This window comes from Schistocerca gregaria, chromosome 1, assembly GCF_023897955.1.
Source record: "Schistocerca gregaria isolate iqSchGreg1 chromosome 1, iqSchGreg1.2, whole genome shotgun sequence".
NCBI classification, from domain to species: domain Eukaryota; kingdom Metazoa; phylum Arthropoda; class Insecta; order Orthoptera; family Acrididae; genus Schistocerca; species Schistocerca gregaria.
The window spans coordinates 360,033,767-360,049,342 of NC_064920.1; the positions used below are offsets into that span (position 1 = coordinate 360,033,767).

At 39.9% G+C, this 15,576-nt stretch overlaps 1 protein-coding gene across 5 annotated transcripts in view; it reads right to left on the reverse strand.

The window, feature by feature from the left end:
- LOC126346074 (leucine-rich repeat serine/threonine-protein kinase 1) overlaps positions 1 to 15,576 on the reverse strand; it is a 365,038-nt gene that overhangs the window by 62,566 nt on the left and 286,896 nt on the right. For all 5 annotated transcript variants that reach the window (XM_050002156.1, XM_050002155.1, XM_050002159.1 and 2 more), the window contains 6 exons: positions 14,714 to 14,870; positions 14,357 to 14,562; positions 14,092 to 14,252; positions 4,551 to 4,795; positions 4,267 to 4,433; positions 1,540 to 1,652 (listed from right to left, as the gene is read on the reverse strand). In XM_050002156.1, the coding sequence (XP_049858113.1) occupies positions 1,540 to 1,652; positions 4,267 to 4,433; positions 4,551 to 4,795; positions 14,092 to 14,252; positions 14,357 to 14,562; positions 14,714 to 14,870 (1,049 nt within the window). The remainder of the gene's footprint in view (positions 1 to 1,539; positions 1,653 to 4,266; positions 4,434 to 4,550; positions 4,796 to 14,091; positions 14,253 to 14,356; positions 14,563 to 14,713; positions 14,871 to 15,576) is intronic.

Consider the following 15,576-nt stretch of genomic DNA (forward strand, 5'->3'; position numbering starts at 1 on the left):
AAAACTGAAATGTATACTGGTTTCGCCGTGTCTACAGTCAAATATGAATTCATCTGCATGCAACTCATTCCACGCAACGAGCGGCGCAACCCAATGTCTTCGTGTAAAATAGGCTTTAAGTATAACCAAGTAAGACTTATTCTACACATTAAAAGGAGAATGATAAAATATTGTTATTTTAAGCTACGAATATGCTCAAAGAACAGCATTTACACTGATCAGCCAGAAAATTATGATCACTGACCTACTATCAATATAAACCTGTCCAGGCGATAGCAAGGTCACCTGGCAAGGAATGACTGCTAGTTAGACACACACATGGTGCATGTAGTACCATTGAGCACGCTGTCTGTGAGTAGAATGGGGAAGGCATGCGATCTATTTGAGTAGGATCGAGAACAGATTATGATGGGTCAGAGGCTCAGAACAAGCATTTTGGAAACTGCACAACTTCTTGGGTGTTCAAAGAATGCTGTGGTGAGTGTCTTCAACACATGGTGAAACAAAGGTGAAACCATGTCCAGATGTCATGGGAATGGGTGGCCACACCTCATTACAGATATAAGGTCTCATAGGCTGGGCCAACTGGTAAAATAGGACAGGCAGCAAACTGTGGCAGAACTAACATCAGATTTTAATGATGGCCAGAATACAAGTGTTTCTGAACACACAGTGCAAAAAACACTACTAACGATGCACCTCCACAGCCTCCTGTGCATGTGCCAATGTTAACACCACATGACATTGGCAAGTACAACTGAAATGGGCATGTGACCATTGGCAGTGGACACTGGCGCAGTGGCGGTGCATTACATGATCTGATGTATCCCTATACCTTCATCACCACATCAATGGGAGGGCATGAATCCATTGTCTTCCAGAAGAGTAGCTTTTTTCTCAATATCTGTACTGTAAGTGGAGACAAGGTGGGGGAAGCTCCATTATGCTCTGGGAAACATTCACATGGGCATCCATGGGTCCAGTGCAGCTCATGCAAGACAATATGACAATCAAGAAATATTGCACACTTGTTGCAGACCACATACGCCCCATCATGACAATCATGTTTCCCGACAGCTGTAGCATTTTCCAGCAAGATAGTATGTCATGTTACGAGGCCAGAAGTGTGATGGAATGCTTACAAAAACACAGGGGTGAGTTCTAATTGATGTGCTGGCTCCCCAACTGAAACCGATCACATAAACCTGGGATATGACTGAACGTGGTGTCAGAGCTCGTCATCTCGTCATCTCCTCTCCCCCCCCCCCCCCCCTCCCTCCAATAGAATTTACACGAATTAGGTAACTTGGGTGTGAAAATGTGGTACCAGCTTCCTCCAGCAACCTACCATGACCTTATTGCTTCCGTGCCATGATGCATTACTGCTGTTATTTCTGCCAAAAGTGGACATACTGGCTATCAGGTAGGTGGTCATCATGTTCTGGCTGATCAGTGTATATTTTGTCAGCTGTGTTAAAAGGAAAAAGAATATAATTAAAATTTCCTCACAAGATCACTGAAGTGACATAAAAGTTATACCTGGAGCCAGTGCTATCAGGACCAACACCACTATCAACATCTGACGTGTAACTTTCTTGTGACTTCCGTACTTGTGGTCCATATTGGCGATCCCTCTCAGCCTGATGTAGTGCCTTTTCAACAAATCAAAATCAATATAGAATTCTATTCATCTATCTGTACTTCACATTATCATTATAATAAGCAACAATTAGTGTTTATCACTATTATTTTAATATTACTTTTTTTAAAATTTTGACTTAATATACATGATTTCTATACCCACTAGAAAAGTAGATACTGTAGTAATGGTGCCACACACAATAAATAAATATTAATTGTCACTGCTAAATCCATTATGAATAAAATATTGAACTTTGCTTGGTTTCGTTCATACCAGTGGCTTTTCACTTCTTCATGGATTTCCTTCTACTGTTTCTTCCCCCCTTTCTTTATTGGTCTTTTCTCATCTTTCCAACCTCTGCAACTTCATTTACAAACAACCAGTGTGAACAGACTTTGCTGCCATCTTCAGGTCTTCAAAATTTTTTGTTATAAAATGTGTTCATTTTGAATTGGACCTCATGCCGAGCTGTCACACATATAAAATGTAGCACATTCTCCTCATGACTGAGTACCACCCAGGACTGGAGCAACTAAATTACATTCTCCACCAGGGTTTCGACTACCTCTTGTCATGCCCTGAAAAGAGAAATGTACTACCTACTACTCTTCCCACCCCTCCCACAGTGGTACACCACCAACCGAACTTATACAATATTCTCGGCCATCCCTACCTGCTCCCAGTCCCGTGCCTCATGGCTCATAACCCTGTAATAGACCTGGATGCAACACCTCCCATCACCGCCTACTCCAGTCTGATCACAAACATCACCTATCTCATCAAAGGCAGGGCAGCCTGTGAAACCACTCAAGTGATCTATAAGGTAAGCTGCTACCACTCTGCTGCTTTGTACATGGTCATGACAACCAAAGAGGTGTCTGTCCACATGAAGAGCCACCGACAAACTGTGGGCAAGAAACAGCTGGACCACCCATCGCTGAGCCCATCACTCAACACAACATTCTTCATTTCAATGACTGCATCACAGCCTGTACCACCTTGATCCTTCCCACCAACACTAGCTTTTCTGATACTTTTTGTGACTCTCCTGACCTCAACCTTCTTTAGTTATTGTCCTTACCCATTTCACCCTTTTCCTGTTGCCACTGTCTGCAGCTCGTGGTCGTGTGGTAGTGGTCTCGCTTCCCGCTAAACTCCCAACTGTACCTAGCTGCCCTACCCTCTCTCCCCCTTGTACCTGTATGCTCCCATGAGCAATACTTCACTGTTCCCTACCCCTACCCTGCTATCTTTCTCCCTCCCCACCCTAGTCTCCTCCTCAGCCCCATCACCCAGTTGCCTCTCCCGTTATGTGCTGCTGCATGCAGTATAGCTTCAGCTGCCTTAGACTGTGATCATGTGTGAGTTAGTTGCATTTGCGTGAGTATGTGTGTGTATGTTGTCTATTTTCAATGAAGACCTCATTGGTCGAAAACTAACTTTCTGACAGTCTCTTTGTTGTGCCTATCTGTGGCTCAGTATCTCTGCTATATGGTGATAGTAATAATCTTTTTCATAATATTGTTACATTCCATCCTGGATTTTCCATGATTTATGACAAACCTTTATACAGGGTGATTCACAAAGATATGCAAATATTTTAATATGTTATTCTACAGGTAAAACTAAAGGAAAAAGTTCATATAAACATAGGTCTGCAAACGTTTAGTTATGGAGTTACAGTTAATTTTGCCTGAAATTTAGCAACTTCGCTAATACGAAGCCATCACGAAACTGTATGAGGTTAAAGTAAAGCATGATTTCCATTTATTTTGTTGTTATTGATTCTGGTGAATCTAATAAAACATGTTCCAGATGTGTATCTGCAGTAGTTTTTCAGAGTATTTATGTGATATTGGCTTTAGAAACTTTTTAGCAAGTAAAACAGATCACTCCTTCTGATTTCTCAACATGAGAAAATTCAACCTAAGAACATTTTCTTTAGCTTCTAATTTTGCCTACAGTCATCTTTGTTACACTTTGGTCCCTTTGGTTCCACATACTGCAAATTTTTTCTGACCATGATTTCTAAAGGAGCCATACTATCTATTACAAACTGTCATTCCAATTCTTCTGGTTCTTCAAAACTCCTGAAGATCTTGTATTTAGTTTGAAATCACAAGACTCAATAGTTATCACAGTTAATTGGTTACATATAATGTAATGTTTAAGTGGGAATGGAGGTGAAACCATCGATAGTATTCTCAGTGTAAATATTTAGCACATTTGTCATCCTGTTTTTTTCTTTTTAATCGCAAACTTTGGCAACTTCATCATGTCAAAAGAGTATTCCTATCTCAGTTGATAAAAATTGAAGAATTTTTACAATACAGTAAAAAACTTAACCCTTGTTGTACTTTTACTTGCAAAACACCTTGTTCCAATATTTTGAATCATTCACGAAACACCAAGGATGTACCAGCTATATTGGACATTATATTTTATACAGTAATAAGTACCTCCAAAAATATGTATCCAGTTTAACATTTCTCTTTATTATACAACAATTACCAATGATTTATCTCTGTTATATTTTATTGCAATACACAACTAGAATATGGCAGTCCTCTTTACAGTGAAATTCTTTCTCTATGTTCAAAATGATCAGTATAATTTATTTTTACCTCTGCCAAGCTTCTTGGACCTACTCCTAAGTTATTAGGATCATGACTGTGCCAGCTCTCCATACGCTGCATAGGATCCATGTCTCCCAAAGATGCGAGACACCTCGGACAAGGTACTAGTCTTGTAACCAGGAATTTTCCTTCTGAGGTGTGCACAAACCTGGTTCCTGTCATTCATGACAAGTAACATAACTATTATTAGCTACAAATGAGAAATGTGCTATTCACCAATGATAATGAGAACACAAAGAGATATCTGATGGAATCAGTCATTGGAGTATTACCGAGAGTAGGGTACCAGTCCTCTAGTAAGATGTCAATATGATCCACAGCTAATGCTAGGAGTTTTGCAGTGCATTCTGGACTAGGGTCCAGAACAATTGCCTGATAACCTATAGGTTCTCCTTCAGCATATTCATCTGTGATAGGTCTCTTTATAACAATGGTATCTACAGGAAAATATATTTCAAGTATAGAAGAATTTATCAGATCAACATCAGTCCAAGCTTCCTCCTGTTTCAGACGAAACCTACAGAGAAAAGAAAAAGTATTGTAAAATATACTTGTGACTATTGAACAATTCTTAGTAAATATGAACACAGTTCAAAAATTGCAACAGGTTTAAATTTGATCTGAGCTGTGTGTGTGATATAAAAATGGCATCTAGAGGACACATTTCAGTGTGCAGCACCAAATTACATCCAGCATGGAGCAAGAAGCCCCACAAAACTGCAGGCACTATTGTCATATGTTTATGTAATGTAATGTGGGCATATGTTGTAAAACATTTCTCTCTTTCACTAATGTTCGTATTACAGAGCACAGAATAACATGAGAATAATTCTTCTAATGTTATGGGTTTAATTTACAAGATCTAGCTGATTGATACTTTGCATCAAGCCTCAAAATATAATGCCAGAAGAGTGAAAACTATTACATTTTGTACCAATTTTGACAATGTACATTCTTTGGAAGAAGGAAAAAGATTGTGACTTAACTTCCCACCAATCACATGGTTGTTAGAGAGGGAACACAACACACACTTGGATTGGTGAACAATGGGTAAGAAATGGATAATGTCTTATTGAAAAGAACCATCACAGCATTTGATGAGGGAAACAAAGAAAATCAAAATCTGGATGGCTGGACAGAGTTCTGAACAGTTGTACTCCCAAATATGAATCCAGTGTCTTAACCAGTGTGCCATCTCACTGGGCAATTTTAATTACTGACTACACAAGGTCAGCTTTGTAGCAAAATACTATTTTCAAAATAAGTTAGAAGCGCAGAACAGAAAGTTCTGATGAGCTCTTGTGTACCTTGTCCAGTTGTTAATTAGACTTGAATGGAAATATGTTTTCAAACAAAGTTAAGAAAAACACATCGTAAAATTACTACAAAATATTTTCTTTACCAATGATAGTTTTCTCTCACCCTGTGGATGTATAATTCTGCTAGTTTTGATTTCACATCAGACTATAGAAAATATGTGTTTTTTACAACACAATGACAAAAAAGACAAATTTTTTCAGCAAAGCAACAACAAATATATATAAAATCCCATGAAATAAAACTTGTAAGGCCATGTGCCAACACAGTATAGGCAGCCTTCTAAAACATGAAAATAAGTAACCTTTCTGACTTGAAAGAAAACATACCACAACGAAGTTCCCTTTCTCTACAGTTTCCTATATTAAATAAACTGCCTCAACTGTATGCCTCCACACTAGTAGTGGTGCTGATGCACTTCGCACCTGTATCATCTTCCATAAAAATGAAGAAAGCAAGAATGGAAAGAATACTGGAGTCACATGTAGTGTGTGTGTGTGTGTGTGTGTGTGTGTGTGTGTGTGTGTGTGTGTGCGTGCACGCGCGCGTGAGGAGCAAACCTATAAAATATCTCATACACTCATCCCCACCTCACTTGCATTAACCCACACAATCACTCTATCTTACAGGCCTTAGTACAACGGAGGAGGGTGAAAGGTGCTATACAAGGGATTAAAACAGAAGTAAAACCTCAGAAGAGCTAAAAGAAAGGCACAGGGAAATGTGACTGGCTGACCACTTACAAATGACATGGGGAGCCAGTCACCCTATTAATACATTAAGAACCTTTCCCTAAAATCCGAGGACATATCACAAAACCTTAAAACTCTAACCACATTTGTTTCATTCTCACTTAAAATAGAGGGTAGAACTGCCAGAAAATCTGCCACTGCCACTTGGTCTAGTAAAATGTAATGTACAGTGATCTGTATGTCACAAGCACCACACACTGGAGGGTACTCTCGCCACAGCAAGAAGCCATGAGTCACAGAACTGTGGCCTATGCAAAGACATTGCTATGTAGTGGGCTCTACTAGATGCAGCCACTTCCAGCCACTCATCTTCCCATCGACGCATAACTATGTATCTCAACAGCGAGGTAATAGCATACAGAGGATAACACACTGAAATAACTGATGATTGCTACATGCCTCCTTTCGCTCCCCAGGAGAAAGGCACCTCCTTCCCACTCGATGTAGTTGAAGGTGTTCCCCAGGGAAGGATCCTGGGACCTCTGCTGTTCCTGATCTATATAAATGACCTGAGTGACAATCTGAGCAGTTCTCTTAGATTGTTCGCAGATGATGCTGTAATTTACCGTCTAGTAAGGTCATCCGAAGACCAGTATCAGTTGCAAAGCGATTTAGAAAAGATTGCTGTATGGTGTGTCAGGTGGCAGTTGACGCTAAATAACGAAAAGTGTGAGATGATCCACATGAGTTCCAAAAGAAATCCGTTGGAATTCGATTACTCAATAAATAGTACAATTCTCAAGGCTGTCAATTCAACTAGGTACCTGGGTGTTAAAATTATGAACAACTTCAGTTGGAAGGACCACATAGATAATTTTGTCGGGAAGGCGAGCCAAAGGTTGTGTTTCATTGGCAGGACACTTAGAAGATGCAACAAGTCCACTAAAGAGACAGCTTACACTACACTCGTTCGTCCTCTGTTGGACTATTGCTGCGCAGTGTGGGATCCTTACCAGGTGGGATTGACGGAGGACATTGAAAGGGTGCAAAAAAGGGCAGCTCGTTTTGTATTATCACGTTATAGGGGAGAGAGTGTGGCAGATATGATACACGAGTTGGGATGAAAGTCATTACAGCATAGACGTTTTTCGTCGCGGCGAGACCTTTTTACGAAATTTCAGTCACCAACTTTCTCTTCCGAATGCGAAAATATTTTGTTGAGCCCAACGTACATAGGTAGGAATGATCATCAAAATAAAATAAGAGAAATCAGAGCTCGAACGGAAAGGTTTAGGTGTTCGTTTTTCCCGCTCGCTGTTCGGGAGTGGAATAGTAGAGAGATAGTATGATTGTGGTTCGATGAACCCTCTGCCAAGCAATTAAATGTGAATTGCAGAGTAGTCATGTAGGAGGAGGGCATCCTGAATATTCTGGACTACTTTATTTGCAGTGTACAAGCGTTGTAGAGAGTGAACAGCACTCAAAGAATTGGAACAGACCAAAATTTAACACTCGAAGCATACCTCATCTGCTCCAGTGCCTGCGAGAACTGCGTTAAAGACAGTAAAGTCTAGAGGCATTCAGGCTTTGAGGACACGATCAGAGAAAACAATAGAGTAACTAACAGAGTCCTCCCATTTCAACCCATCTGTAAAGACAGTGTTTCAGTTAAAAATCATAAAATAATGAATTAAAAACATATCCAGGAGGGGAAATCTCTCCTGTATTGTACCAAATCTAAAATTATTCTGTGCCTCTGCAATAATCATGGTGGCAGGCAGTTAAAACCCTGGATTTGGGATTGTATGTGCTCCATGCTAAATGACTCCAACACATACTGCACACTGATACCAAACAACCTTGTTGCACATGGAAAGTTGGAGAAAAGGCGTTCCAGCAGTGGATGAGCAACAGTATGGTATGCAGATGAAGTTGGAGCTGTGAGAAACTTAAATGGCTGATGCACCTTGAGAAGCTGCTGCTGGACAGTGAGTGGGAGTTACCCAGCCTCAGCATTGAGACGGTATGGGCCTTGTCGTCCATGCACCCCAGGCCAGCCTAATTTACTCATAGTGGATAGCATCAATAATCGTCAGTTAGGGAGGCCTTGCTGAACCATACGTTGTGGTCCCACAGTCTAGTTGCGGGTGCAAGAAAGCCCTATAAAATTGGAGCAGATGCATCCCGTCTGCTCCTCAAGACCTGTGGCTAAGGCACTTTAAGATATACAGTGCCTTCTGGGTTCTGGCTTTCAGGTCTCTCCAAGTGTTGTAACCATTACAGTCTGGACTCAAGAGACCTCACTGAGTATTTAAAATGTAGAATGATATCCCTCATATGTAAGTCAGTTAAATTAAAAATATTATGTGAACGATTAAAATGAACACACACACACACACACACACACACACACACACACACACACTTATCTGCAAAAACTGAAAGCCTCTCTTTGCAGTCCACTCCTCTAACCTCCACACTGTAGGTTGTTAACTGACAGGTCGCTGTTGCAGCACAGGAGGAGGAACAGAAAACAGCAAAATCTAATCTCTTGTTGGTTGTGATGTCATTAGAAGTGCAACTCAAGTTTGGATAATCAAGTATAAGAAAGAAATGCATCCACTTACTTTTCTACGGACCCAACCTATGTACACCATAACTTATTTGGGAGAATGATGAAAAACACGGAGATTTTATCCTCACTCACCCCAAATGCAAGACCAACGACATCAGCACGACGGTACCTCATTTGGTACAACACAACACTAGATTAATGGTATTACAATCCCTAATACAAGCTTCACGCGCTTAATTCTGAGGGAAGAAAACATGTTCCACTTTCTTTCGGAATTACACAAGGCTTACTTTTCTATGTTCGTCAAGGATATGTTTCGTTGTTATTTAAATACCTCTCTTCACAGGGCCAACAGATGGTGAAAAAAGTTATTTTTAATTCATAATGAATATGCCGATGACAGAACTGGAGTGTTAACAACTTTGAAATGGGAAATTGAGAGGGTGAGCAATCAATAGCCTGCATCAGTGACTTCTTCTCTAAATACATGTTACATTAATCCTCCCCTTTCCTTGGTATTAGTTTTAAAACACACATTTTTCCTCTTGTCATTCTATTTATTTTCTGAAACACTTGAAATACAACATCATTCTCTAACAAATCGATTATAATGCTTCAGCCTACTATCTTTGCCAGTGGCTAAATTTTATCTCCAAACAGTACTGCACCTGTACACAGAGGATGTAACACCTTACGGAATTCAGCCCTTGACATTGTACCAATATGAAGCACCCATCCATAAACAAGAGAATGGATATGACTGGTTAAAATATTTAAAAATGGTAGGAACTTGGGCGGATGAAAGCCACCATGTGCACCAAACATAATGAAATGGTAAGTAGCAACACAGTAACATTAATATGTGTGATATCAATCAAGGACATTAGTCAAGTCACAGCACACAATGGTTTGGAGTTTTATAAAGCTAATGCACAAGTGATTACAAAATTTCTTATGAATCAACATGTGCATTATCTCACAGATACTGTGATGCATTATTTCTTATGTTATGGAGAGTAGATGGGAAGACACCCATCCACCAATTTCCAAAAATTATCCTTTGTTACACTGTATAAGTAACTTGCAATAGCTGTTAAATATTTGAAGAAAACCATTTTTGTAGTCATCAGTCATATACATTCAAGTTCAATCTTAACCAGCTTTGGTTTTTACAACCATCAATCCATCATCACTGTAAGAAAAGTAGTACATCAGATAGATAAAAAATGTGTGCTACTGCAAACAATGGTTAGTATTTCTTATGTAAACTGTCTATGTGATTTATGACACTGGTTAAATTATGTAACTATGAAAACAATCAGTTTTTGATAGTATAATGCAATCGGATAGATAAAAAATCTACACAGCAAGCGGTGACAAAACACACACATAAAAGAAGGTTATAATAAGGCAAGCTTTCGGAGCCAGTGGCTCCTTTTTCAGGGAGAAGGGGAAGGAAGAGGGATGAAGGAAAAAGACTGGAGAGGTCTAGGAAAAGAAGCAAATTTTTGAAAAGTCACCCAGAACCTCAGGTCAGGGGAGACTTATCAGACGGGCTGATAAGGAAGACTGATTGTTGGGGACTGCACTAGAAGATATTTGACAACCTGTGAGCTTAGAGGTGGGAGACAGAGTAATATGCAAGACAGAGATTACTGCTAAAACATCATATACTAGTTAATAAGTGTCAGAAGCTACAGGCATTGTACATAACAGAGACGGGAGGAGGATGGTGAAAAATAGACAGGTAAGGAAATGACAGATGTAGAAAACTAAAAGGAAGTGAAGAAATTAATAGTTACTGTGAAGAAATGCTGAGAACCTAGGACATGTTGTAGCGATAGTTCCCACCTATGGAGTTATGAGAAACTAGTGTTTGGGGGAAGAGTCAAGATGGCATGTGTGGCGAAACAGGCACCCAGTTCATGATTGTCATGTTGTAGAGCATGCTCTGCAACAGAATATTGTGTGCTGCCAGTATACATCCTCTGCCTATGCCCATTCATCATAACTGATGATTTGATTGCAGTCATGCCAATACAAAAGGCCAAACAGTGTTTACATAATAGCTGGTATATGACATGTCGTTTCACAGGTGGCTCTCCCTTTGGTAGTAAATGTTTTGTCAGTTACAGGGCTGGTGGTGGGGGAGTGCATGGGGCAACTCTTGCAGTGGGTGCGGTCACAGGGATAGGAGCCATAGGGTAGGGAGATGAGTGCAGAAGGAGCATAGAATCTGACAAGAATATTGTGGAGATTGGGAGGGTGACAAAAAGCTATTTTAGGTGTGGTGGGCAAAATCTCCAACAAAATGGATCTCATTTCAGGGCATGATTTTTGGAAGTCATGGCCTTGTAGAAGTAGTGGATTAACACATTCCAGATGAGGATAATACCGAGTGACCATTGGTGTGCTCTGAAGTTGTTTTTTGGAGGTATCAGCAGGACCAGAATTGGGTGTGATGTCTTGAGGAATCTGCTTTTGAACTAGGTTGGTGGGGTAATTAAAGCCAGTGAAGAATGGTGGTGTATTTCTGTAAAGAGTCTGCACCCAAATAAACAGGTTTTCCTCGGATGCCAAGGCTCTATGGATGGAAACGCCTGACATGAAAAGGATGGCAACTGTCAAAATGTAAGTAGTGTTGTTTGTTAGTAGGTTTAATGTGGATAGAAGTGTGCAAATGGCATTCGGTGAGTAGCTGTCCTTTGGTGAGGATGAGATAAACATCAAGGAAAATGGAATGGGATTTGGAATAGGACCATTTGAGATTTAATTGTGAGAAGGTATTCATAAATTCCAGGAATTTTAACAGGTCAGCCTCACCATGAGTCCATATGGTAAAGATGCCATCAATGTACCTAAACCAAACCAAGGGATAAAGTATTATGCACCCCAGGAAAGCCACCTCCAAGTGACCCATGAAAAGGTTGGCATAGGAAGCAGCCATCCTGGTTCCCATGGCCATACATCTCATCTGTTTGTATGTCTGCCCTGAAAGGTGAAGTAGTTGTTGGTAAGTATAAAGTAGATAAAGGTGAGCAGAAAAGATGTCATAGGTATGGAATCAGGTGGGTGCTGACTGAGGAAATGTTCAGCAGCAGACAGATCATGTATGTGGGGGATGTTGGTACAGAAGGAGGTGGCACCTATGGGGACAAGCAACGTGTGCGGTGGGAGTGGGACAGGCATGGATTTCAGACAAATAAGGAAATGGTTGGTATCTTTGATACAGGAAGGAAGCCTCTGTACTATGGGTTGTAGGTGCTGAACAGCTAAGGGAGATATACATTCGGTGGGTGCTTTGAAGCCAGCAATTACAGGTCAACCAGGATGATTGGCTTTGTGGATCTTAAGAGGAAAGTAGAAGGTGGGAATGTGTGGTTTGGATGGAGTGAGAAGTTTTACGAATTGAGGTGACAGTCCTTGTGGGGGGCCTGAGGTTTTAAGGAGGGCCTGCAAGTCACTTTGAATCACATGGTTGGTATCTTGATGGCACAGGCTGTATGTAGAGGTGTTAGACAGTTGGCATACACCTTCACTTACATACTCCTTTCAGCCACGTACCACAGTGGTAGATCCTTTGTCTGCTAGGAGGATAATGACAGAGTCATTAGCTTTTAGGGAATGTAAAGCCTGGAGTTCTGTAGAGGACAGGTTATGGTCAAGTTGTAGGGACCTGAGGAAGGATTGTGAAGCAATGCTGGATGTGAGGAATTCTTGGGATGTTTATAAGGGATGATTTTGAGCTAGTTGTGGTGGATCAAGTTGGCATCGTGGTCAGAATTGTTCATAACCCTCCCAATCTCTGCAATATTCTTGACAGACCCTATACTCCTTTTGCACCCATCTCCCTAACCTATGGCTCATATCCCTGTGACTGCCCATGCTGCAAGAGTTGCCCTATGCACCCTCCCTATACCAGCCCTGTAACTGGCAAAACATATACTATCAAAGGGAGAGAAAGATGTGAAATGACACTTCATATACCAGCTGCTATGTAAACACTGTTCAGCCTTTTACATCAGTTATAATAAATGGGTGTAGGCAGGGGGTGTATACTGGCATCACACAATATCCTGTTGCACAGCATGCTCTACAACATAACAATTATGACCTTGGTGCCTGTTTCAGCACATGTGCCATCTGGATTCTTCCCCCAGATACCAGTTTCTTAGAACTCCGCAGGTGGGAAGTAGTACTACAAACATGCCCATGGTTCTCACCACCCAAATGGTCTTAATTTACGTTAATTTCTTTGGTCTCAACATTTCTTCACAGTAACTACTCATTTCTTCACTCCCTTTTAGTTTTCTAAATCTGTCATTTTTTTACCTGTCTATTTTTTGCCATCCCCCTCCTACCTTTGTTATGTACAATGCACTTAACTTCTGACTCTTATTAACTTGTACACAATGTTTTAGCAGTAATCTCTATCTTGCATATTACCCTGTTTACCACCTTTAAGCTCTCAGGTTTTCAAATCTCATCCTGTGCAGTCCCCAGCAATCAGTCCTTCCTTCTCATCCACCCTGACTTGAAGTTCTGGGTGACTTTTCCATAATCAACCCCTTTTCCTAGACCTCTCCAGTTCTTTTCCTTCAACCCTCTTCCTTCCCCTTCAACACTTCTACCTGAAGATGGTGCCACTGGCTCTGAAAGCTTGCCTAATTATAACCTTCTTTTATGTGTGTGTTCTGCTGCCACTTGGTTAGTAGCTTTTTTATCTATCTAATTACATTATATAGTTAAATTGCGTGTATTTTAATACCATTTTGAGGTAATGTTGTATCTGGTTTGCTAATGAGTCTTGTATGAATAGAATGCAGTTTTGATCTTTCTAATGTATTGCTTTCCTTCCAGTGATGATGGTTGTAAAAACTGAAACTAGAAAAGAATGAAGCTGAATGTATCCTGCTGATGGCTATAAAAATGCTTTTCTTCTCATATTATGTTTTGGTTTGCTTACACATAGAAACTGATTTTATTGTATACAATAGGTATTTCACTCTTGCCCCAGGTTACTCACATAAAGAAGTTTTCATTGCACCACAGAAACAAAAAGCATAAAGAAAGAAAAAAATAGAAAAAAATGAATTGGCTGCAATGAAAAAATTGTTACAAAATCATTGCAAAGTTTTCATTTCAGATGTGGTAACAAACCATAGAAACATGCATGAAAGATCTGTTCAAGTACACTATGACTTCCTCATGTCTGAAGAAAAGCTGTACCTCAGTTGCCTGTAGTCTATTGGAGAGTTTCTCATTGAAGGGAGAACTTCCTTCATTCGAAACAGAACTGTGTCAGCGTACTGAAGTTCCATTCCAGTTTGCCACAAAATCCACTCAGCTCTGACATCAAGAACATGGGCCAACTTTGCGTCTTGAACAACCTAATAAGAATGACAGTGTGATTTTGGAAAGTACAAGTTATCAAGACACAAGTAATGTTCAATACACACTGTAGAAATCAGTGGAACTTAGAATGTTAACTCACCTCCTTTGGCATAATGAAAAATGACCTGACAATATCTACAATAGCATCATCTGCTAAAATTCGTGTTATAAGTCTGGACCAAAAACCACTTGGAAAATATGACATCAAGAGCAAACGCCGAATGGAACATTCAGGGTCAGACCGGTGTGTGATTTCACACTGCATTGCTGCTGAGACATCCATTCCTTCTTCTGGTGCAGTTGGTCCTAATATCAACAAATAAAGATTTCAAAATCAACATCCTTATGGTCTTGCCTTTACTTAAACAACTGAGAAGACCATAGTTAGTGAGAGATGAACAGCTGCTCCTAGCTTATACACAATTTGTAATACATTTTTGCTGGTGTATGCAATTACCTGATATCCTAAATGCACCTGGGGAGCTATGTGGTTTTTGCAAGCGAAATTTTTCTGGACTCTGTGTATAGAAAGATGAATTTCCAACAAGTGTAGAAGCACTCGAAATAGCCATTTTCTTGGTTCGAACTGCCCACCCACGGGACCGAACTGGAATCTGACACAAAGTTCCAGATTTAATAAAAAAATTAAACAATGATAAATAGACAAAAAAAGTTATTTACAGGTCCAACATATTGTTGTCAGATTAATACAGTGACATTTTCCCATTTCTATTATTTTAATATCAAGCTGTTTCAACATGCAGTGCACATGCATTTGTTACACATGGAAGAGCAAAAACTTAAATGTTAGACGCTTTGTATTTCACCATGTGATTTTGACAAATTATTTAATCAAAATACACTAAACTGATTTTGGATTTATGCATCTAAGAAATTTCAAAGAGAAAAAGAATTTTGTCTCACTTCTAGTGCTGCATAGTAGCAACACATTTCTGTGGGTTAATACTAACTTAATTCTTCATGCTACATTTCATTTTTGAAAAGTCCTCTCTTAATAGGACTAAAAGACTGTAAAAAAAATTAATATCTAATTCATAATGAATATAAGGCTTCATGGAAGATTAAAACTGTGTGCCAGACTGGCACTTGGACACAGAATCTTTGCCTTTCACGGGCAAATGCTCTACTAATTGAGCCACCCAGACACAACCCACCCTCACAGCTCTGCTTCTGTTGGTACTTTTCTCCTCAAAATGTTATTGCTTAATTTCATGTACAGAAGTCTTACTTGTCACCATTTTATCATGAAGTATGGTGAGTAATGACTGTCAGGCTTTGTTGTTCAACATCGTGCATGCA